The sequence below is a fragment of the Lagopus leucura genome, unplaced genomic scaffold, assembly GCF_019238085.1.
Source record: "Lagopus leucura isolate 7727_CA_CO unplaced genomic scaffold, USGS_WTPT01 Super-Scaffold_100157, whole genome shotgun sequence".
In the NCBI taxonomy this organism is placed as follows: Eukaryota; Metazoa; Chordata; class Aves; order Galliformes; family Phasianidae; genus Lagopus; species Lagopus leucura.
In genome coordinates, this window is record NW_024962334.1 from 3,340,392 (window position 1) to 3,366,925 (window position 26,534).

The following is a 26,534-nucleotide window of genomic DNA, read 5'->3' on the forward strand; positions in this document are numbered from 1 at the left end:
CCTGGCACCAAGCTGGCAGCAGAGCTGCTCCCACACTGCAATAGGTTGTGCTATGAGCAGCGAATGGGGCCTCGGAGCTCCCCTGTGAGCAGAGAGATTCTAATCCTTTCCTTACAGCAAGTGAGCCTGATTTGTTCCAGATGCATGCAGATTTAGTTACTTGCAAGTCTACCCTTGAAATGTGACTTACAGCACAAAGAATCACTAGCGTGCCCTCAGAAAGTGGGTTTTCTGTTTCTGCTTAGGAAATTGTTGTTATAAACATCATCATTTAGTTATGATGCACTTTTAATGGGTGATTAATAGCTTTGCCAAGGAGTATGACACCATAATGGTGTTTAAAATTATGTCTGTGTGGTTACTTTTGATCAGGATTTCATCTGAGCGTTTTCTTCATTATTCAGTAGGAAGGACAGGATATCTGGGTCCCTTCCAACTTGGGATATTCTGTGATTATCTCTAAGTTAAATCTCAAATTGCTGCTGCCACCAATTCGCAATGGATTCTTTCCTCCTTTGCATATAATTCTCTTAAATATAAAGTTACTTCAGAAGGGAAAAAAGTAGTGGCAATGTCTATGTTAAATTGTAATTGTTGGACACTAATGTATAGAGTGCGTAACATGTAGTGCATAACATAAGTATCATGTAACTTTCCTTCGCTTACTGAAGTGATGCCTCCAGATTTTGCTAACAGGTTTGGTAGATGTTGACTCAGTTTTTGAAGAGACTACCAGAAGTGAGATTATAAAGTTCATGGCAAATAATTCACAGTTATAAGTGGTTGTCTTTATTTATTGCCTTGCAAATATGTGCTTTTGATTATTAATGAATCCCAGCTGATCATTTTGTATATCTTCATCATTTGCATGCTTTTCAACACTAAATGTTGGCATAGGGGCCAAAAACATTAATTGCTTCCAAGTACTCTCATATAGTTGTCTCTTTCATTTGGTGCATAGTAAGTAAAGATTCCGAGTATTTTGACCTCTCAAAAGAGTTTTTCAGTGGATCTTGTGAAGTGTACACTTTTGCAAATGTTTATTTGCACTGATAGCTGATTGCAAGAATGTACCAAAATGTTTAGAAAGCAAAGTGTCCAATTATAGGTAGGATTGATTGCTGTCTGCAGTTCAGTGAAAGCAGGAGAAAGCAGGCATGTTTCCCGAAGGTTTAGACTTGCTTTTTAAGAACTTCTGATTGAACTGTAAGCCATAGTTTTGGGCTGTAATAAATGAAGATCATCATAAATAAGTACAGGAAACCAATGGCATAAGTATTGCCTGCATTATGTGGAAAAGTTGCACTCAGAATCCACTAGCATCAACTTCAAAGCCTGAGTCTGCACCATCTTGCTCCAGACTTCCTCCACATCAGAGCCTTGGTTACTTCAGCCTGTCCTTTTGGAAACCCAGGTCTGGAAACTTTTTGCAAATGCAGAGACAGCTCAGTTTGCTCTGCTGTTGGAGTTTTGGTAGGGCTGCAGCTGGCAGAGTAAGGTTTGTAAGTGCCGTTATCTATGGAAACACCTTACTGATGCAGATGCTCCAGTTGCAACCCCATGAGTTCAGCTGGAGGCTGCCTTAAACATGTTCACATCCAGCACCTATGCCAGTTTCACACAATCTCTGACATACCAAGGTGTGGTGTGCGCCAGTGCTACCGTCCCTGGTCAGTCCTTCGAGAGATGTGTGAATGGCAGGCTGCGTGGCCACCTCTGGATTGCTGCGTGATTGCTGCATGCTACAGCCTGGATGTTGTGCAACAGCTTCTGCTAGGGTGGTGGTGTGGGGCCTGCAGGGCTCTGCCCTTTTCTGACCAGCTACTTGATGGTTTCCCTGTGATGCTGCCTCAATTTCTTCAGGGTATATGAATGATTTTACATTCCAGTTACGATCACTGTAGCCAATTTGATATATATATCTTCCCTCTCCCTTTCCCTTTTCCTTTCCATTTTTGAATGTATACCTGGTATATTGAATAAAATCTTTCAGTATATTTTTAATTCTTAGACCTGGAAGCCTGATACTGTATTTTCCTGTCGTTTATCTTAAGCCTGTGTTCTTGTGAGCTCATCTTTTGGGGAGACTAACGTGATTAAGTGTATACCAAGTAAAATGTGTGTATTTGTGATCTGTGATGCCTTACTACAGTAGTGTACCGATTCAGGATGTATGGCTGTTACCTTAATTCAACCATTCTCTTGATTTTTCCATTTGCAGAGCATGACTCCATCACGTTAAGTCCAGCAAAAACATCCAATGAAAGATTGGTTGCATTCAGTAGATGGTTATTATAACTTTCATATATTTTTCCATTTGTACTAATTTCTGGATTTCACTTAACCCTCTTTTCCTTGTTTTTCACTGCTTATACTGTAGTTCTAAGATATTCAGAAAGTTACTAGAATGTTTCAGTAACATTGAAAGACAAAATCAAAATAGATTTTGTGTTTGGATGGGAGCATAATGTACATAATGTTTTGTACTTGTTGCTCTTCACCCATCCTATGACTACAGTCTTCAGCCGTTTTATTCCCATTAAAACCATATCAACCATGAAATGGTTTTACATGAAAGTCGTGGGGTTTTCTTAAAATCACAAAAGGCAGTGTAAGAACTGCCATTCATGAGCTGCTCGTTTTCCACACATCTGCCCATGCCATGCACTGGCTGTACAGTATGTTGCCGAATTACTGATCACAGTTGTATTGAGACCCTTCTGTGGGAGGAAGTAATTGTGTGAAAAGATCTGTGAAAAGATTGTGTGAGCTGCTGAAAATTAAACTGATGTAATTGTTTTTGCAGTGTTGATGACAGGACAGCCTACCTGGCTCTGGGAGCAGTGAGGAACATCTCTCTTAACATTTCCATCTCTAACATTGGAGATGACGCCTACGACACCAATGTTTTCTTCAACTTTTCTGGGGAGCTCTTCTTCATCAAAATGTGGCAGAAGGTAAGAAAGGCCAGCGTTGCTGTGAGCAAATCTCTTCACGTTGAACCGGCTTACTTGCAAGATGTTGGAACATGGGTGGCCTTGTCCCCAGTGCTGAGACATTTCAGAGTTGTTTCTGGTTATGCTGGGCTTGAATTTCTTCCAGGCTCTTTATGGAGGTTTTCTCTTTTGTGGGTTTGAGCTGTGTAAATGATACCCTTTGTGCTTCTACAGAAAAGAGCACTGTTATTTGGGGCAAGTTAATGAAATAGAAAGGTTGTTTGCTTGAAGTATTAAGGTATTAAGAGGCAGACCTGTAGGATAGCAGAGGTCACTGATATGCGAAGGCCACAATGCATTTGGCCATCTTGTTCATCTCCTGACCTGGATTCTTCTGTTTTCGCCTTGCAGAAACCAAAATGCAAGGCTGTTCTTTGCTCATGTTTCAGTGCAAGTTTGGTTTTGGCCAGGGCACATCATTAGTTCCAAGAGCTCAAAAATACTTTTTATTTCACCTGCGTGGGCTCACATGAAGATTTTGAGCTTTAGTCTCTCCACATTTAGATTAAAATGCTCAAGTATTGTCATCAGTTTATCTAGTTTGAGTTTATCTAGGGTTGTCATATAAACACTGAATTGAGGTTTTTACGAACTGGCTATGATAGCTGTCTGGTTGAGTAATGTGAAAATAATTGTGCACAACAATAGATTTACAATAACAACATTTTGTTCCTGCTTTCTGTTGTGATTTCTGTCTCTTGGAGCTTTGCTATGCTTTGTAATAAGCATAATAACTGCCATAAGAGCAGTATTAAAAACAGTGGCACAACTGTCACAGAGTATGGGATTAACATGACCCTTTGGAACGATATTTTGCCATTATTCATCAAATTTTATAGAGGAAAACTGATAGATTTCGCCTATTATATACCTCTTAAACTGTCCTGTTACATTAAAGTATGAGAAATTCTGACATAAGTTAATTCTGTTGGTTTTCAGATTAGGCTGTGACCCTACACACAGTTACAAACCTGAGAAAGTTTTCTTTGCATTACAAGCTTCCATTATGGATATTATGTACTTGCAAGCGTGCAGTTTATCAGGAGAAAGAAAAAAACAAACAACACAAGGAATAAACCAGAAATGCCTTATCCCAGTATGCAGCTTCTCCTTGATGGAATTTTACTTGAAGACTTCCAGGGTGGCCCAGCTCCTGTTGAAGTCAGTGACAGGGTTTCCATTGCTCCACACTAAAGAGGAAGCCATTTGATGTATGTTTTTAAAATACAGTTTGTTTTTCAATTCTGTGCTTACATATTGTGTATTTTACATGCAGATGAACTGCAACACTAGTTGCTTTCGTTGGCCTTCTTGGCCAATGCTGCCAGGGAACAAGCTGAAGATAATGTGCTGTTCCCGCTGTTCCCCTTGGTGTTTTACCTTGAGCTGAGATCTAAAGCAGACTTGAAACAGCTGTGCTGAAAGCTGTCTAGAAGGAGCAGTTTCTGGAAGCAGATGACATTGCTGTAGGGTTATCTCACCACTCATTGTCTTCTGCTAATCGAAGCCAGCATTCTTTAAGAAATACAGAATAATAAAAAGCAGCACATATCAAAGCAATATATAGGCTTCTTTCTTCCTCAGGTCTTACAAGCAGTAGGAAGACATGTTATTCCTGTTATTCCACTGTTTGTGTGATTGATTTGATAAGGTGTTTTTGTTTTGGGGGCTTTTTTGATAGCTTAGTAACGGTTTTCTTGGGCAACTTTGCTTCCTCTCAATGAGCTTTTGCTTCAAGACATGCTAATGGATTGTTGGCCACACCATGCGTCCAGATGGGAAACTGGATTACAATTCATAACCTCAATTAGTGTTATATTTTCCGTAAGCTCCCTGAACAATGCTTCTCTAAAATAAAAATATAATGGATTGTGTTTTTCATAAACTACTCCCATCCCTTGACATCTATGCATAATATGTACTGTGCATGTACTTTAAATAGATTTTGTTCCTGGTTGAACACTGCCCAGGCAAAAATCCAGAATATAAAGTTGGAGTAAAAATGATGACTCATAAGATTTCCCTTAGTGGAGCAATTTCAGAATCAAAATTGCTGTTTGATGTTGGAAGCTTCTCGCTGCAGTGCTTTCTAACAAGTAACACTGGGGTGGAAGAGAAGGGTATCTTGACACTTTTCCTGAGAAGGGACCCCGGAGCACTGCGTGATGAGCTATTTAACCAATCCTTTTGAAAGCATGTCAGTCTTCTGTTTAGCTTACTTGTGTCTGCAGTGGAGATTCTGGCAGATTCAGTCTGGCTGTTTCTTGCTATAGACTGGTTATGATGAAAACTTGACTGTGCAAATCTAATGCTGTTGTCCCCATGGAGTTACAAGATGCCACAGTTCGTGTTTGATAAGAAAAGGATGAACAAGCCCACTGCTGGTTATGGTACACTCCCTGAAGTGTGTTAGCAGGGATAGCTCTTTGCTCTGTGGAGGCTGAGAGTTCATGAGCCATGATGGGCAGAGCATCTGGCAGAGCTTTGCTGCTTCTCTGCAAGGTGAAAAAGTGTTTGCTGACTGACGTTGAAAAGGCTCAGTTTATTCCACTGTCTGATTTTCCTGCTGTGCTGCTGCCAGTCCTCTCTGCTCCATGGATGGAGCCCAGCATTTTCTTTCCATAGCATCTGACAGGCAGCCCTCCTCCCGTGGCTCAGTACGTGGTGTGGGCTCCAGAGGACAGCTTCTCATCCCTGCCCACCCTGTGGTGGTCTCACTTGTGTTGTCACTGCTGCCCTCCTTAAGGAGCTGTTATCACAGGAGCGTTACCATCCTGCACTCGAGGCACCCCTCACCCTTTTTGAATACAGGAAGAGACTGTTCTGGAGAAATGAGCACCTAACGACAGAGCAGCAAAGTGGTGAAATTCCTGAATTCTTAACGTACAGTGTGGGTTTAACCTCCAGTAGCTAAATGTGCAAACTATTTTCCATTCAGTGTGGTTTCATTAAACATGTAGTGTCGTATGAAAGTAACAACATCCATGTAATTTTTCAATTCTTTCTAATGCAGTGGAATTAAACTGAGATTTTAGAAGCCAGATATAATATTTTTTTTTCTTTTTTTTTTCTTTTTATTAAATGATGTCAGGAAAAAAAAAAAAAAAAAGTTCTCTCAAGGCTGAGCAAAGCCTGGGTTTCTTTTCAGGAGTCTGCCAAAGTTTGACCATCAGCGTAACTCCTCCTGTGCAAGATTTACAGTTCAGATACAGCAAGAAGTGGTGTTTCTTACAGGTGCATGGGAGGATTGCAGTGTAGTCAATTTCAGGAGGTGTCCACTAAAATAAATGTTCCTTTTGAAATACGAAGACATGTAATTGCTTTCCCCACCCCCCCCTCTTTTTTTTTTTGGTATTAAAAGGGAAGGAGTTGGACATCTCACCTGTTCCCTTTGGCTTTTTTTAAGCAATGTTGATGCAGATTGGCCATCTCTTCTGTGTACAGTAGATTTGCTAATTAATTTTTTTTTTTAATCTTAAAGTTCATTGTCCCATAATCACAATTCAACTCCAAGAATGCTACTTCAGAGCCTGAAAAACCCACTTAACAGATGTGTTGTTGCCACTTCTGTGTAGAATGCAGAATTCTGTTTGTGTGCTATGGAGTCTGGGAAAGGAATAACAAGCTATCACTTCTGATTTTGACATCATTTTGCATCTATTGGAATTGCCATCTGACTTGTGAAGTTTTGCTGGAAATGCTCAGAAATAAGCTCCTTATTAACCATTTATTAGCTGCTGCTTGGAGCAGAAGGGTATTTTTAGTATAGTTGCAGAGAAAACACCATAAGCTTTCTGGCAGCTGGCCCTTGTCAGAGATTTCCCAGGTAGGCTGATATAGCAGCCACCACTGAAAGGCAAAATTCCATTCTTCTGCACCTGCTCTCATGATACAGCCTTTTCCCCTCCTTTTTAGGGAGTGGATATTCTTCAGGTTCAGCGTGATGAATGGGCTTCCCAAGGGTATCAGGTGAGTGCAGGGAGAGCAATGGAAGCACATCATCAAGGAGCTGAGTTTGGGTGTGAATGTAGGCAGGGCCTTATCTTTATGAAATCAGTTCAGGAGGTTGTATCCCAATGGTATAAAAACAATGTATGTAACATAATAATAATAATAATATAACCAACAAATATAACCCAGTATCTGTGGCATTAATCTCTGGCTGCTCCTGAAGTTCTCTATGAGAGCCAGAGGGAACATCTCAGGGTTAAAGAGAGAGGAGGTCAGGAAGTCCTGCTGCTGACTGTCATTCCCAACCATGGTTTATTTCTGTTTTCAGGCATGCTCCCAGCATCCAGAGCCAGCTGTGTTAGCACTCCTGCTGCTTCTCACAACAGCTTTCACCAGCAACAGCTGGATGAAATTTGTGGGGCTGGGCCCAGGGCAGAGAGAGCTGCAAGGTTATGGCTTCCTAGAATGTATGAATTTCTTGTAATTCCTCTGTGTGCATCTGAAACCTTGGTGCTCATTATGAATACAGTGATAACCCGAGTCACGCTGCTGATGGGCTCTGTGGTTTCTCTTCTGACAAGTAGTGCGGTGCCTTGTCTGGGTTAGCAGGCAGGTCAGGTACAATCCTAATCTGGCTGTTTGAGCGCTTGCTTCCATCTCCTGACAAAGAGAGCCCAGAAAAGCTGTGCACGCAGGAAGAATTTAATTTTTTTCCAATTTGGAAATTCTCTTACACTAGTTGCCCATGCTGCTCATACTTTCTAAGGGTCCTGTCAGAGTAGGATTCTGATAGAGCCCAAAAGCCTAGGACTCATGCTTTCTTTTAGATCCACTTGTGCCAGTGGAAGACACCACAGATCCTGGGTATTCTTAATATCTCTTTTCCAGTGGTTATTGCTCCTTTAGGTCCACTGGCACAGAAGCTAGCTGGTTAGCAGTAACCTCTTAAATTAGTGGTTTGAGTTAAGCTAGTTGATGTTGTATGGAGTGAGCTGGAGTTGCTCTTGTCATCCCCTCTGCTGGGGTGTCAGGAGAGCAATCCCAAGTGGTGTGGAAACTGTAAGCTCTGCGCTGACACAAGCATGCCTGTAAGGCTGTCCAAGCAATACATCACATATGTGAAGGGATGGTAACCCTTTGGCCAGGAGAGCTTTTATTGCCAGAATTCAGAAGTGTGAGCAGAATAGCAGTCATCTTCACGTGGTGCTTCCATGCTCCTGTGAATCTAATGCTTACTTGTTGTGCTGGGGTGCATCCTTGAGTACAACTGTCTAATTTCTTGACTGAGAAGAAAAAATGCTCGCAATTCAAGCTGTCTGACTTCATTGCTTATTTTACATAGGTTGCTTTGGAAGTAATGCCTCATGTATTGCCTCTCACTATGAGGAGGACATCAAGGCCTTGGAGCATGTCCAGAGAAGGGCAGTGGAGCTGGTGGGGGTCTGGAACACGGGTCTTATGAGGTGCATTTAGGGAGCTGGGATTGTTTAGTCTAGAGAAGAGGAGGCTCAGGGGAGCTCTCTACAACTACCTGAAAGGAGACTGTGGCATGGTGGGGTTCAGCATCTTCTCCCATGTAAGTGATAGAAGGAGGGAGGTTGTGGAGTCTCCTTCTCTGGAGATGTCCAAGACCTGCCTGGATGCCGACCTGTGCGACCTGCTGTAGGGAACCTGCTTTGGCAGGGGGTTGGACACGATGAGCTCTGGAGGTCCCTTCCAACCCCTACAATTCTGTGATTCTGTGAATTAGGAAAAATTTCTTCTCTGAAAGAAAGCATGGTCAGGCACTGGAACTGGCTGCCCAGGGAAGTGGTTGAGTCACTGTTTCTGGAGGTGTTCAAGAAATATTTAGATGTTGTACCAGGGGACATGTTTTAGTGGGAAAACATTGGAAGGGAAGTGGATGGTTGGACTAGATGGTCTTGGAGACCTTTTCCAACCTTGGTGATTCTGTGATTCTACAGTTCTGTGATTTATTTCCACTGAAACTGTAGCAGGTACAAAGAGCACAATAGCACTGTTTGGTAGAGCCTGTTCTCAGCACTATTTCTCAGTGCTGTCACTGCCATTAGCTATGTATTTTTTCCAGTGAGGAACAAGGTCCCACACAGAACGTGAATGTGGCACTGGAGAAGGTTGTCCAAAAATGCCCCATCCCTGGAGGCATCCAAGATTTGGGCCCTGGGCAACCTGAGCTAGTGGTTGGCACCCCAGTCCACATTGCAGGAGTTGGAAATAGATGACCTTTAAGGTCCCTTCCATCCTAAGCCATTCTATGATTCTAAGATTCTTTGCTGTGCTTATAAATGTCTGAGTCAGTGGAGGTCATCGACTGTTTCACAGCTACTGTGATGATGTTGTTAGGAAAATGTTGCCCATACAGCCCCAGCTTTCATCATCCCAACCAGATGGAAATCAGAATGTGCCAAATCCAGACAGTATAGTGGGTGTGGTAGGGCAGTCCAGCCAAGACTGGCAATGTGCTCCACGGTCTTTAGAATGATATGGGGCCTGGCATTATCGTGTTGGCCTGAGTGGAAATTTGAGTCTTCAGCTTAGTCACTGGCACGAAGTAGCTCTTTATTTTGTGGTGTGACAGCTGTGCGTGGTTGTCTGGAATGTGACTGGTCTTTCATATCATTGCCTGCACTGCTGAAATGAACCACCTACCACCTCACTGTGCTGACACCCACTGTTTGGTCCCCATGAATGTTCAGCAAGCATCAATCAATGCCAATGGAGGAAATCAGTTCTATACCTTTGCTTCATACACAGTTCCGTGTTAGACACCTTTTTGTCAAACTGCCCCTCTGTTGCTGTCTGTCACGCAACAACAGAATGTAAAGGAATGTTGGTGGGAAGGTTCAACCTTTACTGCTGTACTACCAACATCCACCTCTGACATCTTGTGCCAACATAATAAAACAGGAGGCATTACTTTCGGAACAACCCTTGTAATTTTCTTTTTTCTATGAATATGTATTGAAAACTTTAGAATCATAGAATGGCTTGAGTTGGAAGGGCTCTCAGTGATCATCTAGTTCCAACCTCCCTGCTGCGTGTAGGGTTGCCAACCACTAGGTCAGCTTACCCAGAGCCCCATCCATCCTGGCCTTGAACACCTACAGGGATGGGACACCCACAGCTTTTCTGGGCAGCTCTTCCAGCTCCTCGCCACACTCTCAATGAAAAATTTGCCCATCATCTGATCTAAAAGCTTAACTTTCATGCTTTGTTAAGGCTAACTAAGAAGTAACATTTTTATCAGGGCAGAGATTACTGGATGTGTTTGCTATCCCCTAGTCTTAGCAGGTAAGAATTGAAGGCTAAGCTTCTGATCCAGACTTTCCTTTAGAGATTCACATATCACTCGCATAGTGACTGAAGACATTTGCTGCACTGGATTTAGTTGTGTAACTAGTACTGATAGTCCTGTAAATTTTCCTCTTACTGTGTGTATTTGAAATAAATCTTAGTTATTTTTTCCCAACAAATTAGCTCAATGAATAGAATACAAAATCCCCCAAGTCTGTTAGCACAATCCCTATTGGAATGATTCAGAAGTCATGATTTTGCAGGAATGTAGATCTTGTTCTGTTTAGTGCTGGAAGAACCAATGTGAGTTTGATCGTTTAAATCCTATTTTCAGGAGCAGCTTAACACTTAAAAATCAGATTAAAGGTTGATAACATGTACATTTCCAAAACCCTCAGGCCTTGCAAAACTGGATGTGACTAACTCCAGCTGGCTTTGAAGATCCGAGTTTTTGCAGTCTTAAGCTATTTGTCTTGAAAAATGACTTGATGTAGAGAATCATCAAATACGTATCCGCAGGAAGCAGCAGAAGTTCCAAATTCAAGAATAGAATACCTTTCATGACGTGTGTGTTTCTTTTGGGTGAGGTTAGAGTGAAAAATTGTTCTGTGATATCAAAAGGTGGCGTTAATGTATGTGAGAATAGGGGAGGTTTATTCGTTTTAAAACACCTTGTAGCACCTTAAAACAGTAGGCTGTAGTCAGACATTTGCTTCTGAAGACTCAGTGGTGCTGGAGTAACATGCCAGATACACTGGGAAGTTTTCTGCTGATCAAATTGGGCTGTGCTCTGGGTTTTGTGATGAGGAAAGTGATTACCCTGGAAGTAGCTCATCATGACTGTTAATGTGACTATTTCCGTATATAATTGGATGTAAAAGTAGGGGTTTGGGGGAATAGCCTGGGATAATCTGTGTGGTTCCAATTAAGGGAGGTTTTATTTGACTGCCTAGCCCTGTTCTCCCCATGAACCTAGAAGGGGAATGGTTTTCTGAAGGAAGAAGAGCGATGTGGATGAATACACTTCTGTGAATTCACTTTTTTTAGAGGCCGGAAGGCAGCCTGCTGCCTCTGCTATAGCAGAGCCTGCTGATGATAAATAAGGTCCCACAAGCTGGAGTGCCACATACAAAAGTAAGGAAGAATTTCCTCAGCTTTTAGTGGCTGTAATTGCAGAATGAGGTTGTTGAGCATGGGAGTTGTTTTTGTTGTAACTTGAAGTTTCAGTCTATTGATTTTCTGGTATGAGAGGTCAATTCTGTTCCTCTAGGAGTTTCCTTTCATCACTTCTGAGACAGGCGGATCAAGATGGTGCCAGAAGATAACTGATACCCTGAGCAGAAAATCCCATAGAATTGTGTAAATATATACATTCAAGTTGCCAAGTTCTGTGGCAGGAAGTGGTGGTGATTGCTGTCTTTAATCTAGTTGTTCAGATTTCTCCCGTGATGCTAAGAGGATCTATTGAAAAAACCCCTCTTGAATTATTCTCAATAAGCACAAGGCATGATACTGCAGTCAGTTTTTCTAAAGATGTGCAAAGAACGACTTTAAAGAAAAAAAACAAAACACCCATGCAACAACAGCACAAACAAAACTACCAACAACCAGCCAAACAAACGAAAAACAACTTTATTTTATTTGCAGTCAAAAAGATTAGTAAGGTGTAAAGGCTTCTAAGCTGAAAATCTTCTAAGCTGAGGGATTTGTGTTTGCACCTAAGCAGTGAGCAGCTTTGGCTTGGTGCCAGTGCTATGTTTTTCTGACTCTCCTATGAATTGATGGAATCTCCTGATTGATTCCGGTGTAAAAGGCAAGTTCCAGCCGTTATTTGTTTTTAATTTTTTTTTTTTTTTTTGCATTGTTTCCTTTCCCTCTTTCTGTTCATTCTTTTTTCTTCCTTCAAATACACTCAGAAGAGCTTGATTTCTTTTAAAGAATGAGGCAAGGTTGGCTCCCTCCTCTCAGCATGTCCCTCCTTGAGCAGCATTTGCTCGGTCTTGTGTTCAGCCAGGATCATCCTGATCTCAGCCTTACTGCTAAGCTTTTGTTTTTTCCTAAAACAAGCAAACAAACAACAACAAAGACAATTCTACAACTTTTCAATGTCCCAGTGCAGAAGGTAATGATTTATATCTTTGCATTTCATCAGTGCCACTAGATAATACAGTATTTATCATGTCATCAGTTTCTTCTGTGGAAAAAGTCCTGGTGTGCCTTGCATTTGGGTTTCTGCGTGACCAAAGCCCTGTGTGTGTTTTCAAAAGGCATTTGGTTTGGCATTGCATTTTGGTGACTGAGGTAGGCTGAGGTAAGGTTTATTAATTCCAGTAAAATGCTCAAATGCCAAACTCATTATTACTGTTATTACCTTAACAGTATTTTTTGCACTAGAGAATTACCACCAAAGAAGGGGAAAAAAGCTTTTTTTATTATTACAACTTGTTTTTAATCTATTTTTTTTTTTTAGTAGTAAGCTTTTCCACTTGCTTTTTTGTTGAACTGTGTTTAATTGATGACATTTGAATTTATTTCCTGACCTTGCTCTCAATTTAAGCTTTTCATTATAACTCCAAGAGGGAATAGCTGTATTGCAGTTGAATACGCTAATATTCAGTATAATTGATGGCCTACACACAGGAGATTCCTCATGTGGGCATATATTATCTGTGCTTTCAAAAATACCTCTAGGAAATGAATGTTCATTCTGTGGTTTCTGCCACCTTGTGTTTTTTTTCTGTTTCTCATTTTGAGAAGCATGTTTTTAAATATTTGTTTTTGTTACTGAAAAATAATAATGTTACAACCCACGAGTTATCTGTAGTATTGGAAAAAACAACTCTCCTGCTGCTGTTGCCAGGCAACTGTGATTCCATAGTGTGAGATGCATGTGTGTGCACATGTAACATCTAGCTGTGTAGTCAGGATGGAGGAAAGCTTACTCCAGGGTCCTTTCTCCTCCTAATGACTTTCCTGTCCCTGTGTTTTGCTTGGGCTGTTGAAGAGTACGCGCTCATGTACATGAGAATGTGTTACTGATATGAAGCTTATTTCAGTGTTATTATGCACAGGTCATGAAGGAATAATCTAATCCACAACAAGACAGGTTGTCATCCACAATTATTCAAAATAAATGTGTAATCAAATGAAGTGCACTGCTGGCAGGTTAAAAAGCATATGTAGATTGGTTATGCATGTAATGATATGAATAACATAAAGTCATGCCAGTGTGTAATTCTGGGCGTGCCTTCTTTTGGACACTAAGGAGAACTTCATTTGCTAGATAACTGCCTTGTATCTACATATTTAATCCTACAAATTTTCTGTAGTTCTTCTCTCTAAATTGGAAAGGTATGGATTTGAAGGATGGGCTGTTTGATGGATTAATAATTGGCTGGCTGGATGCAGCCAAAGGGTTGTGATCCATGGTTCTGTGTCAGGGTGGAGGCCGGTCACAAGCGGTGTCCCACAGGGGTCGGTCTTGGACCGGTGCTCTTCAACATCTTCATCAGTGACACAGATGATGACATCGAGTGCAACCTCACCAAGTCTGCAGGTGACACCATGCTGAGGGGTGCAGTCGATACATTGGATGGAAGGGAAGCATCCAGAGGAACCGGGGCAGGCTGGAGAAGTGGGCCCATGTGAATTTAATGAGATTCAGCAAGGCCAAGTGCAGGGTGCTGCACTTCGGTTGGGGCAGTTCCAGGCATATGTGCAAACTAGGAGAAGAACTCCTTGGGAGCAGCCCTGCGCAGAAGGACTTGGGGTCCTGGTGGGCGAGAATCTGGCCATGAGGCAGCAGTGTGCGCCTGCAGCCCGGAAGGCCAGCTGTGTTCTGGGCTGCATGAAAAAGGGGCGGCCAGCAGGAGAGGGAGGTGATCGTCCCCCTCTGCTCGGCTCTTGTGAGGCCCCATCTGCAGCGCTGCGTCCAGGCCTGGGGCCCCCAGCACAGGAAGGATGTGGAGCTCTGGGAGCGGGGCCAGAGGAGGCACTGAGATGAGCAGAGGGCTGGAGCAGCTCTGTGTGAGGAAAGGTTGAGGGAACTGGGCTTGTTCAGCTTGGAGAAGAGAAGGCTGCGGGGAGACCTCATGGTGGCCTTCAGTGCTTGGAGGGAGCGGATAAACAGGAGGGGGAACGGCTGTTTGTGAGGGTGGATGGTGACAGGACAAGGGGAATGGTCAAAAGCTGCATCTTCACATTTTTATAAGCAAAGGTTTTATGTTGGTTTGAAAACTGGTTATGAAATGGGCACTGTTTTGTAACAATTCTGTACACAAAGATTTGAGTGTTTTGGAGATCAGGGAATTTTTCCTGCATCGAAGTCTCCATTTTTCATGTGTTTCCTGGCATCTAAGTCTCATTTTCACAGGATCATAGAATGGTTTGGGTTGGAAGGGACCTTAAAGATCGTCCAGTTCCAATACCCCTGCTGTGGGCAGGAATTAGACCAGGTTGCCTGAAGCCACATCTAACCTGGCCTTGAACACTTCCTTGAATAGGGCGCCCACAGCTAGTCTGGGAATCTGTTTCAATGCCTCACCATCCTTATAGTGAAAAATTTCTTCCTGATATAAACTTATCCTCTAAAAGAAAATTAAAAACAAATTAAAAAAAAAACAAACAAACAACCAGCCATTATCTTTCATCCTATCACTGCACTCCCTGATAAGGGTTATCACAGTTTTATGATTTTTGCTATTAGTATTTCGCATCATAACATCATGTAAAGCTTGGGGAATTAGAGTTAATACTCCAGTTCTGTGGACTGACAGCTTTCCAAATATCTGGTTCTCAGAAGAGAGGAAGAACTGCATATCCCAGACTTTGCATTCAGAGGGGAAGACCCACGAGCCATGGGACTCTGTAGGTGTCCCACATGGCACTGTGTAGGTGTGCTACCCAGCTCTTTTGTCTTCAGTTCAGAGTAAGGCCTTAGGTTTCAGACAGTCTCTCTCTCTCTCATTTTGTTTGATTTATTAGCCTCAATTCCAATTATGTTGTTATTATAGTATGTTACCTTGCATTCCGATATCATATTTAGTAAATTGAGCTTCCTCCTCAGATCATTGCCGCTGTTCTGTTCTTGGGTCCAGCTCTCATCTCTGTACCCTTCCCGTTTCTCTTTTGGGCTGGTGGGCTTGCTGCTCCTCTGTCACAGACACAGATAGATTCAGATAATTCCATGACAGGGGTGCATTTCCAGCTTTCTTATGGGCCCCATATAAGAACTGGAAGGTTGCTAAAAGGTCCTCCTAGAACCTTCTCTTCTCCAGGTGGAACAGCCCCAACTGTCAGCCTATCTTCATAAGAAGTGCTCCAGTCCTCTGGTCATCTTCGTGGCCTTCCTCTACACCTGTTCCAATGTGTTCATGGCCTTGGTACTTCAGGTGGCACCTTGTGAGGGCAGAGTAGAGGAAGACAGTCACATCCATCACCCTGCTGGCCACCCCTTTTGTAGCAGCCCATGATATGGCTGGCTTTCTGAACTGCTGGTGTGTTACCAACTACTGACTTTTCATCAGCCAGCACTCTGTAGAGTTCTCAGGTCTGCTCTCAATCCATTCTCTGCCTAGCCTGTATTCATGTTTGGGATTGCCATAACCCAGCTGCAGGGCATTGTGCTTGATCTTGATTAACTTCCTTATGTTTGCATGGACCCACCTCTCAAGCCTGTCCAGGACTCTTTGGATGGCATCCCTTCCCTTCATTGTGTCGACCACACCATGCAGAGTGGTACTGTCTGCAAATTTGCTGAGGGTGCACTCAGATCCATGGTAACATGTCCATGTTACCACAAAGCTGTTAAGTGGTATCAGTCCCAATGCCAGCAGCTGAGGAATACTACTCGTCACTGGTCTCTGCCTGGACATCAAGTTACTGACAACAAGTCTGAGTATGACAAGCCAGTTAGTTCTGATCTGCAGATCAGATCCACATCTTTCCTGTTTAGAGATGTCAGCAGGACAGCATTGAATGCTTTGCCCAAGTCCAGATGATATCACTTGCTCTGTGTTTTTTTTTTCTTTTCACAAAATCTTTAACTTGAAGAAATGATTCTTAACACTGGCAGTCGTGCACTAGATTACCTTTTGCAAGTTTATTTTTTAAGATGAGAGGAAGCAAACATATCTTGAATTCATCCTTGTAAAATCTTATCTGTATCTTCCAAGTAGTAGTATATACTGAAGTTCCAGTCACAGTTGGCTTACAGTTTAGAATTGTCTACATATCAGCCTCTGGTTGCTTCAGAGAATTGTTGTGTAAAGGTACCAATTATAAAATAAAGTGCAAGTACATGGAGCAGATTGAGATGGGATGAGGTTTAGGCTGTTTCCAGCTTTGCATTTGTCTGTATTGATATCTCAAGGATTGTTCTTGATACTGGAGCACCTGTAGCCTGCACTGGTATCTTGCTTGACAACAGCACCCAAAGCAGTGCTCCAAATGGAGAGGAGGTTGCTCAGCCCATTTTCCATTCGCCTTTCATATGGTGGAGGTACAGCTGGCCAGGGTGCTTTCCTGCCAATTTATTCCTGTTTTTTCATTGTCCTTTAGTTGCTGCTCGCATCATAGAAGTCTGTGATGCCAGGTGCTCTCAAAAGGGACAACTCTGCTTCTCTTGGAATAAAAGAAAAACATTATTTCAAGAGAAGGCAACAAAAGATTTGTCTGCCAGGCTAGCTACATAAGACAGCAGCTAGTGAATCAAGCACTAGTTGAACTGACTATGGCTTCATCTGCTCCCATCCTTATTCCCCTGTTGCTAATCTTGGACACCCATTTGCAGTGCTGCTCCCTTTGTCATTTCCCTTTTCTATGAGGGCTCTATAGCAGAGATGGGCCTGGTCAGTTGTCTCTGTAATTCAGGTGCACTGAGGAGAGAGCAGTGGCCCCTTTGTCTGCAGCTAAGCAAAACTGGCTGTGCAGCCCATGTCCCTGAGCCTGAAAGATAAGAATATTAAATGATCTGTGTGATTAGAATTCACATGAGAAGTGATGTTTGCCGTCCCCTCCAATGCCAAATTGGAAAACTCATGCAGAAGTAAACAGTGTGTATCACAGTCTTCTGAAAGACCCCTGCAAATGTACACATTATATGCACGTGTTTGGCCCTTCAACGATGATATCTATTGATGGTAATAAGGTGTGGGTACAAAATACCTGTGGTGAAGTGTCTGGGTCTGGGTTATTTGTGGATTGTGTGTATTATTGGCTTTGGCTGTAGGAAATAGTTTCTTTTGCTTGGCTGCAAGTACACAATGTTTTATTTCACCTTGTGCCTTCCTAATAAATGGAGCAATGTGTATGTGCATGTATGTGTGAGTGTGTATGGAAAATTGAAGTTGAATTTGTATAAAAAACGGTACAATATGAATAAGTTGTTAGTATAAATACTTGTAACAGCACTTGATCAAGTTTGGAATCCTGTAGTCCCTAATCCTTCTCCAGCTAGGGCAGAATAGCTTAGCAGGTCTTACCTAAAGATGACGGTTTCCCCTTTAAATCACTGTCCCCTTATCTCTTTGGATGTGTTCATTGGTTGCATCCTCAGGCTTTCAGGTGTATGGGGGATGTTTTTGTGGGGAACAGCTTAAATGTTTTGTTTTGTTTTGTTTACTTTTGTAGAAAATGAATGAACTGCCACCAGGTACTGACCTTACTCCAATGTTTCTCTGATCCTTCTTTCACAGATTACATCCCAAAGCCACCCCTTGAGCTGAGCATTAAAAGCAAGGAGCTTTTGCATGAAATAGCTAGGTGAAGCTCTCAAAACTGCATGGTCCTACAGATCAGCAGAGTGCCTGGGAAATGGCACAGTGGGAGGCTTCCTCTTGGCAGTTCCAGTACCTCCAGTCTGGTAACTGCTGGCCACTACACATCTGTCTCCCTTGCACCTTTTCAGCTCCGGTGGTTCCTTTTCCAACAGGAAAGTGAGCCACATGGAGATGGGGAGGAAAGGCAGCTCTAACTTTCTGGCCCTGGGAAAACATTTGTTTTGGGTCATGTTCAGGAGTTAGAAAGGCTTAATCAGGAGCCTGAGATTATCCTGACTGAACCAGCAGACCCTGTGCTGAGAAATTCAGTGGGGATGCCAAGTGTGAGGTAACTCATGGTCCTTGGGGCATGGATATGGCTGCAGGGGCCGGAGCCCCAGCACAAGTTCCTAGACTGATGATGTCAGCAATGATGTAACTTCTAAGATACTAATTGCTGCTGGGGAGAGGAGAAATGCAATCTTGTCATTAACGGCCATATTCCAACAAAGACATATTTGCTGTGGTGAGAACTATTTTCTGTTACTGCTACTTTTCTGCCACTGTCTGAAAGGCTATAAAGGCAAGAATTAGGCTCTCATCTCTATCCTGAAACACAGTAAGGAGATTGCAGGGAAGGTGTGGTGTCTCCAGCCTTTACTCATCTGGGCAGTTCCACAGTGGGCACTGTGGGCAATTCACCTGCTGCTGTAGAAATAGGCTACCATCTTCTCCTTCCAGGGCATGCACTCAGTTTATCCTAAATAACAGTCTCTATATCCCTTAGTCTTTTGTGCCCAAATTGAACTAGCATTCTTCATATTGCTAATATTCTCTGGCATGAGCTGGGTATCGCTTGATGGGATGAAAGTTGCTGTGTGGGCAGGTGGAAGCCTGACCTTTAAGCTGTTCCTGGTTGCTTCCTGAGTAAGTGTGGCTGGACATCAGCACATGGGAAAAAGGGTAAGGAGCAGCTTGGCTGAAATATAGTCAACCTCATAATGGATGCATGACAACTGACCTAATAGTTACAGGGGACAGTAGGTCTTGGCGATGTACCTTATTATTTTTCCCTCTGTAGAAGTGAAGATTAGCAGTTCTCACCTGTTATGGGGAAGAGAACGGTAGAGCTTGTGTAGTGGAAGCCGATGCAGCGTGAGAGCAAAGGAGATGAAACTTCTCAGGTTGGCAATAAATCCCCCTTTCTCCTTACAGCTTCACCACCTGCCCTGCAGGTCCTATAAAGAGAAAAGCTGCAAAACCACAACCAGTTTTATTGACTTGTTCAAAAACCTCTGAGATGGCGTGCTTTAAAAATCTGCTGTAGTATCTGTTCTCCAGTTAATATGTATGCCATGTGAGAGAAGGAGGAAAGATGAGAATGCTGGGAATATCCAGCAAATAGAAAAGCTTTTGTTTTTCTCTCCTTTTTTTCCTCAAAGATTTTCTGTACTGGTTGGGATTGGTGATCTCATGGTCTATAAATAGGTTCCATCCAGGGAGGAGAGGAAAGAGGAGGGAGGCTCTAATTAATTATATAGAAATAGTTGTTTTTGCAAAATAAGCAGCAAATCCAAGATGTTTCAAGCCAGGCTTTCTGTGCTTGGGGGTGGGGTGTGCCTGCATCATTCACTAATGAGATCATGGAATAGGGCAGGAAATCTCTCTCTGAAGCCAAAGCAAACTGTTTTTTCCCCTCTTGTTCTTCTTCCTGAAACAACTGAAGAGGTTCCTCCATCACCTTTCAAACTTGTTTTCTGTTAATGAATCAAAGAATTGATTCACTATCGGAATTAGAGGTCTAGACACCCTGGTCTTCCAGCTTTGTGTGTGTGTGTTTGGTTGTGTGCCCGTCAGCGTAGTTGGGGTAATGTAATTTTGCTTGCTCATGCAAGCACGAGCATGACAAGGGTCTCTGCCAATGAAACAGCAGTTTGTACAGCTGCAGAATTTCTGTACATCACATTTGCTGACTTAATTTACTGGGGAATATCCGTGTGTTGGAAGTATCTGTGTGAAGGAAAACTCGGAGTCCCCGTGGTGCCTTTAAAACAGACCCTTGCAACACACAAAAAAATCTTTTCATTCTGTTGTATAATTAGATTGCCTGTCCGGTGTTCTTCAGTCATTACAGTCAGGGGAGTAAATAGATGTCAGGTTCATGACATACACTCAGAGTAAGTACACAGAGACATACACAGAGTAAGTCTGTGTTTAATCTCTATTTTCTTTTCTGTAATATTTTTCCTAACATGCAATGATTAACAGTAACTTACATATAATAGCTGCCACTGCCCCTGATTTGATGTTGAATTGTCCTTCACATTATTCACATTGTTGCTTGCATTCCACCAATATTTGGAAATAATTTAAAACAGAATAATCTTATGAAGCTTGGAAAACAGAGCTTAAAAACAAAATTAATGATAGAAATAAATCTTATTTCTGTGGCTCCTTGTTGCACATTTTGCTTTGGTGAGTGAAGAAGTGCACATAGAAGAGTTTCTGAAGACGAGGCTCAGAAGTTGCTTGAAGCTATTGAATTAACCATGCACCAAAAAATGGAATAAAACTCAAGAGGCTTTTGCTCTGAGAGCAAAACTCACAGAAGTGCATGTGAGAATTTTGTTTTTGATGGCTTTTAAAGCAGTGACCACCTGTACTGGACTGCTGCCAACCATTCTGAAAGCTGCTGCCAGTAATAGGGTCTTTTTCCCAGGCCAAATTATATGCTTGGAGCTCATGAGAAGCCTCATGGCCTTCCCATGGGAATAGGGACTCAAACTCCAAAACTTCTGACCTCGGTCTGTTAGGTAGTGAGACTTTTAAATGTGAGTTACTGATGCTTTCAGCATCCACTAGGACCTGAGTGAGTTGGGGAAGGTCAGTACGTGGCAGTCAGGCCCAGGAATCATAAATGAAATATTCGTTTTAAATTCAGAAAGTCTAAGACAACGAAGAGGCAAAAGCAGGCACTAGCTGCTAGTTGTACAAATGGGACAGAGACACAAAGAGCATTTAGGAACCATAATGAGTAACTTCTAAGAGGAATTTGCTGTAAATCAGACCATCGTGGCAGGAATCTTCTGCTTAAATTATGATGCAGTGCCAGGAAGAGTTATATGAACAATACCAGTAAAAACCACCTTCTGTTCCTGCAGTTTTAAAATCATAGAATCACAGAACGGCCTGGGTTGCAAAGGAGCACAATGCTCATCCAGTTCCAACCCCTGCTGTGTGCACGTCGCCAACCAGCAGCCCAGGCTGCCCAGAGCCACATCCAGCCTGGCCTTGAATGCCTGCAGGGATGGGGCATCCACAGCCTCCTTGGGCAACCTGTTCCAGTGCCTCACCAACCTCTGGGGGAAAAACTTCCTCCTTATATCCAACCTAAACCTTCCCTGTCTCAGTTTAAAACCATTCCCCCTTGTCCTATCACCATTCACCCTCACGAACCACCAAGACAAGGTTACCAAAATTGGTAACATTCACAGGGAAATTCAGCCTGGGCCAGTCTTTTTATTGAGAAAATCCCGAAGGTTTCAGGAACAGAGACTTTCCTAATTGCTTTGTACATGTGGGTAGCTGTGACCCACATTATTTGGTGACCTTTGTTGCTATGGAAAGAAAGTGCATCAGTGTACTCATGTGGCTGTTAAATGAATTTACAAATATTTATATCCTTGAAGCCGCAGTGAAGGCGTTAAGAGGATTGGGAAGCAGGGAGAGCTAAGGGCAGGATCAAAATAAAAATTATGCTCTCATAACCTTTGGGAAACACACAGGGAGCAAGGGGGAAGGTTACTGAAGTGCAACCGAAGGACTTAACCCAAGATTTGGAAGGGTTATTAGAAAAAGTCACCTCAAGTATCATAGGAGAGGTGATCTTTATTTTAGGTTCCTCACCTTAGAGATGTTTGTTTTAAAATCACAGAATCATAGAATGGCCTGGGTTGAAAAGGACCACAATGATCATCCAGTTCCAACCCCCTGCTGTGTGCAGGGTCACCAAGCAGCAGCCCAGGCTGGCTCAATGTGCAGCAACCAGCTGTGATCAGACACAGACATATGTTCAGTGATATCTCCTGAAAGTGAGAAGCTTTTAAAATGCAGTTCAGGTCTATGTAATTGTCCTCTTCAGTGGAACAGAAGGTTCAGATTTCATCTAAACTTTTACTTGGAAAAATGTCAGTGTTCACCGAAATTCCAATCTGTAAGTTGAAATTATTGAGACATGAGTATGTTCTTCAAGACGGAGTCCATGTTGATTATACATATAAAAAAAAGTACAGATTTAGCAAAACGTTTTTCCTAGTGTCTGCTGTAAGCTTCTAACTGGTGCACAAGTCAGGTTACTTATGTTTTCACATAACTAGTGTGGAGAGTGAACTGTAAAATGTGTACTGGAGAGTACATACTGAGTATGTAGTATCTAACTTTGGAGGTTTAGCATACTGTAGGAGAGCAGGTAGCCCTCCTTAGTGCTGTTTCCTTCAATACTTGTTGTAGGACCTCTCAGATGAGGATGCTCTTTGTGGTCCCCTGTGGGGTCAGCTATGATGATTCTCAGACAGGTGTCACAGAACAGGTAAAGTAATAACAAGAGCATGCGCCCTGGCAACAAGAGCAGGATTTCTCAGTATGTACTTTTGTGCTCTTTGGAAAAGCTGCAGCAGCATCGCAAAACAGAACGAGTTAAACAAATTCTCAGCATCTTCAAAATGAGTGTTCTGTCAACATGTTATCAAAGCTTCCAGGACAGTTTCTCCACCCTTCCGGAGTAATGGTAGCTAGGATCTATAGAAGCATTTTTCCAACTAAACAACAACAAAACAGGTTTTTATTTGAGTATTTCTGAGGAAACAGAAAGATAAACTGCTCTTAGGTATGTTATATAGCAAATTTTTCTTTTTTTTTCCTTTCTCCTAAGAATGTATACAAATTATCCTAACAATTTGCAACAAGGATATTTTCAGTATCTTTCATTAGTGATTTTAACCCATTTTAACCATAACAGCTCATCAGAGGGCAGAATAAGAGGATTGGGTCATCTCTGGCACAGATAATCAACAGTGTTCAGAATAGTACTAAACTTCCCAAAAGTGCATAAATGCATACAACTTTAAAAAATAAAAATAAAATCAGAGCCATATCCAGGACATCATTTTGCCAGGTTCTCCAAGTTGAGTATTTTTCTGGTGCAGCTTCATGCTGACATGGAAGTTGTAATATCTACCAGTATCTTGTATGCTTAGGAGAGTGGAGAGCTGGCAGGCAATAAAGGAACGTTAGAAAGCTCTAAGTGCAAAATACAACACAAGTGACCCATACTTTTACACTTGTTTGCTTTTGCTGATAGTCATAATCTGGTAGAAGAGCTGTCAAATAAATCAAGGTCTGGGTGCTGAAGGGGAGTTAACAGGCTGGGGGAGATTAGATGAGGAGTCGCTTGAGGTGTCAGGCTTGCAGCAAGTCTTGGATGGGGGTGGGAACAGGTTGGAGAGTGTGTGATTGACTCTGGGCTGGGGATGATGATGTGAAGTCAGAGAAGAGTTGCTTTTTCATTGAGAAGAGATGAATAACCCTAAGGATGGGAAAAAATGGAAACAGATGGGAGTACAGGAACTGCTAGGTCAGAAAGGCAGAAATATTTTTCCTTTAAGACTGGAGGTTTTTGTTTGGACATGACATGAATGATGTGGAAGAGGGTTTTATCAGCTGATGAATAAGTCATCATTGCCGGCTATGTGAGATTCTTAAGGGAAAAATGCATGTGCATTCTGGTATGAAAACTGCTTATCAAGATGCAGCTGAGGATGTCTCAGCACCCTTTGTGCCGTTTAATGTGTGCTTTCTGCATCTGGCCATCCATCCTCAGGAAGGGGAAGCATAACAAGTGTACTATGTTGGTATGTCACTGTGAAGACTCCCTAGAGGCAGTCTTCATCTTTTTTTCACCAGCATTTCTTTTTCTTTTCTTTTTCATAGGACATTCCCTTTGTCTTAAATCTTAGATTTGGCAGTTAATGAAGTTGAAAATTACCCTTTAAAGTCAGAGTAAACAGTATATAAGAAATCTTGTTTAAAAAAGTCTGTTTCAGGAAGAGGGGGCACAAATGGCTGCTGTCTTTGAGCAAGATTTGGTTCTAATAAATGATCTGTAGGATCATCCCTAAAATATTTGAGTCCTGTGCTCAAACTGGCACTGGTCCCACCTTTATACCAGAACATTGGGCCCATCAAGTACTAAGGAAAAACAATCTTTCCAAATGCCAGAATGCATGTAATCAAAGACTTGCTTGGTACAATCTGTTCTAGTACTGACAAGCTATTTCCTTAGTGACAGCCTACCTTTTGCAGCCTGAAAAGCATGTAGTTCTCATGCAGTCCAGTAATGATCTCTGATGGGGAAAGAGCAAAATCTGGAGTTGTTCTGTGTGTTAAATCCCCGGATGATCAGCTAGGTGAAGTCAGCAAAAGGACAGTGTCCAGCATCCCGTCTGTGTGGTCAAAACAATTTGCTCGTGTTGAAATGTTTTTTGTTCACCTTTCTCAAGCAAATGAGTCTCTGAGCTTTTTTTCTGGTTAAGTATCTGAGTTGTTTGAGGCAATAAGAACTGCATGCAGTGTTAAGGGCAAGGATATAAGGAGATATTGCTCCAGTGCATATCCTGTGTTGTCAGACAATAGTCAGAGGTACTCTGAACTCCCATGTTCAGTAGCTGCCCACTTCTACCAAAATATGTACTGTCAAAGATGCCAATGGAGAAAATAGCTGGTGTCCCTTGGTGCAGGCAGCGTGGTGCACCAAATTGATATCTGAAAAAGCTGAGAGTTGGATCTGAGGCAGGAATAACACAAGCATTGTAGAACTTCTTTCATTTTCAAGTTTTAAATTTAACAACATTTCTGAGTTGCTATTTCTACCATACTATCTTAATATGATCATTATTGCCTCCCTGCACTACTCAGTCAGATGAAGCCACACAGAATATTTACTCTTCAAAACAAGAACCTCCCGAAATAAAGCCGTTTACATTTCCGAGCACCCTCTGATTAAATGCCCCAGCACATGACAGCATTATGCTACAGAATTTCCATGATTTCCATTGGGTTGCTCCTTCCTCGTGTGCCTCTTTCAGTACCATTAGAACTCAGCTGTTTCATTGTTCTTGTTACAGTCATCAAGAACTTTTCTTTCTGTTTGGAGGAACAGACTGTTAGTCATCCTAAGCTGTGTGTTTCTTCATTTGTTATGCAGTAGTACTACAGCTCTTTAGCTAATTAGCTCGCTGTTTAGCTGATTGACTCTTCTGAAAACATGAAATGCTGTCAGATGTTTCAGAAGGAAGACAGAGTTGTCTGGATAATTCATGTTCTGTAACCAGCAGAGAAGCTTCCATCCGCTTTGGCTGCATTTTCTAAGCAAATTAGAAACTCTGCTAGGTAGTATAGAAATAGTGAAGAATACCAATCCAGTGATTCAGCAAACTTCTTTATGCTATTTCCTAGCTCTGAGCAGTTTGACTTTGCAGCGTGCATAGTGTTTTATTAATCATTAAACTGGATGGTATGCTAATGAAGTCAGAAGGTCCTTCTAGTCAATCTCAGCACATCTATTAAGCTGTTGCAAGCAGCGACAATAGAAATGGTCAATGCAGTTTTATCTGTCATTTCCTTAACTGACTGTTATAAACAACTGGCATCTGCCTGCCTGTTGTCAGGACTGCAGAGGCAGGCAGCCTCCAATTTGCAAAATGAAGAAGAATTGCACTTCTTCCATGATCAAGATGACTGTTCTTTCTGTTATCGTGTTCTTTGACATCTCTGAAGCGATACAGACATGGGGAGAGGAGGCAGCCTCTTGGGTCTGTCTGGTCACTGTCACCACCAGACAGCTATGTAAATAGAAATCTCTCTTGACTGAGCAGAAACAGAGAGATGATGAAAGAGAGTTCATAGGTTGCTACAGTCAGACAGCTAGGGATGTTGGAACAACACAGAACCAAGAATGTTCCCAGAGAAAACAACTGTGAAACTTTTCATTTGGTTGCGCAGCTGCTCAGAGTGTGTATTCACCGGATCATCCACATAAAACTAGAAGAGTTCCCAGATCGCTGAGTGGAAAAGGCAAGTGAAGGAGATGCTTCACCTATAAAGCACTTTCTCTACTCTTTTTTGTTAAATGGAGGAGAAGATCTGACCTAGAATAGGAAGATGACAGCTTTGTACAGCTGAATCTAGATAGCTGATTTGCTGGGCAGTGCCATCTTTTGTAATGTTGGAAATAGAATCATACAGAGGACTGCAAGGAAATAAATCCATAGAGAAAATGAACATGGAGCCCACTGCTCTGGCAGTTGGGTACTACTGAAGTGATTTCATGCCGTCTCAAAGCATGCATGGATTTTCCCCTTAGATTATTTTCTTTACACATGAAACCAGTCAAATAACTAAATCAGGGTAGAAAAATGACATTAGGGATATAATCATCTATTGACATGTGCTATGAATT

At 42.2% G+C, this 26,534-nt stretch overlaps 1 protein-coding gene across 1 annotated transcript in view; it reads left to right on the plus strand.

Moving 5' to 3' along the window:
• ITGA9 (integrin subunit alpha 9) overlaps positions 1-26,534 on the plus strand; it is a 214,680-nt gene that overhangs the window by 130,761 nt on the left and 57,385 nt on the right. The window contains exon 18 of the mRNA XM_042888607.1: positions 2,807-2,957. Coding sequence (XP_042744541.1) covers positions 2,807-2,957 — 151 coding nt within the window. The remainder of the gene's footprint in view (positions 1-2,806; positions 2,958-26,534) is intronic.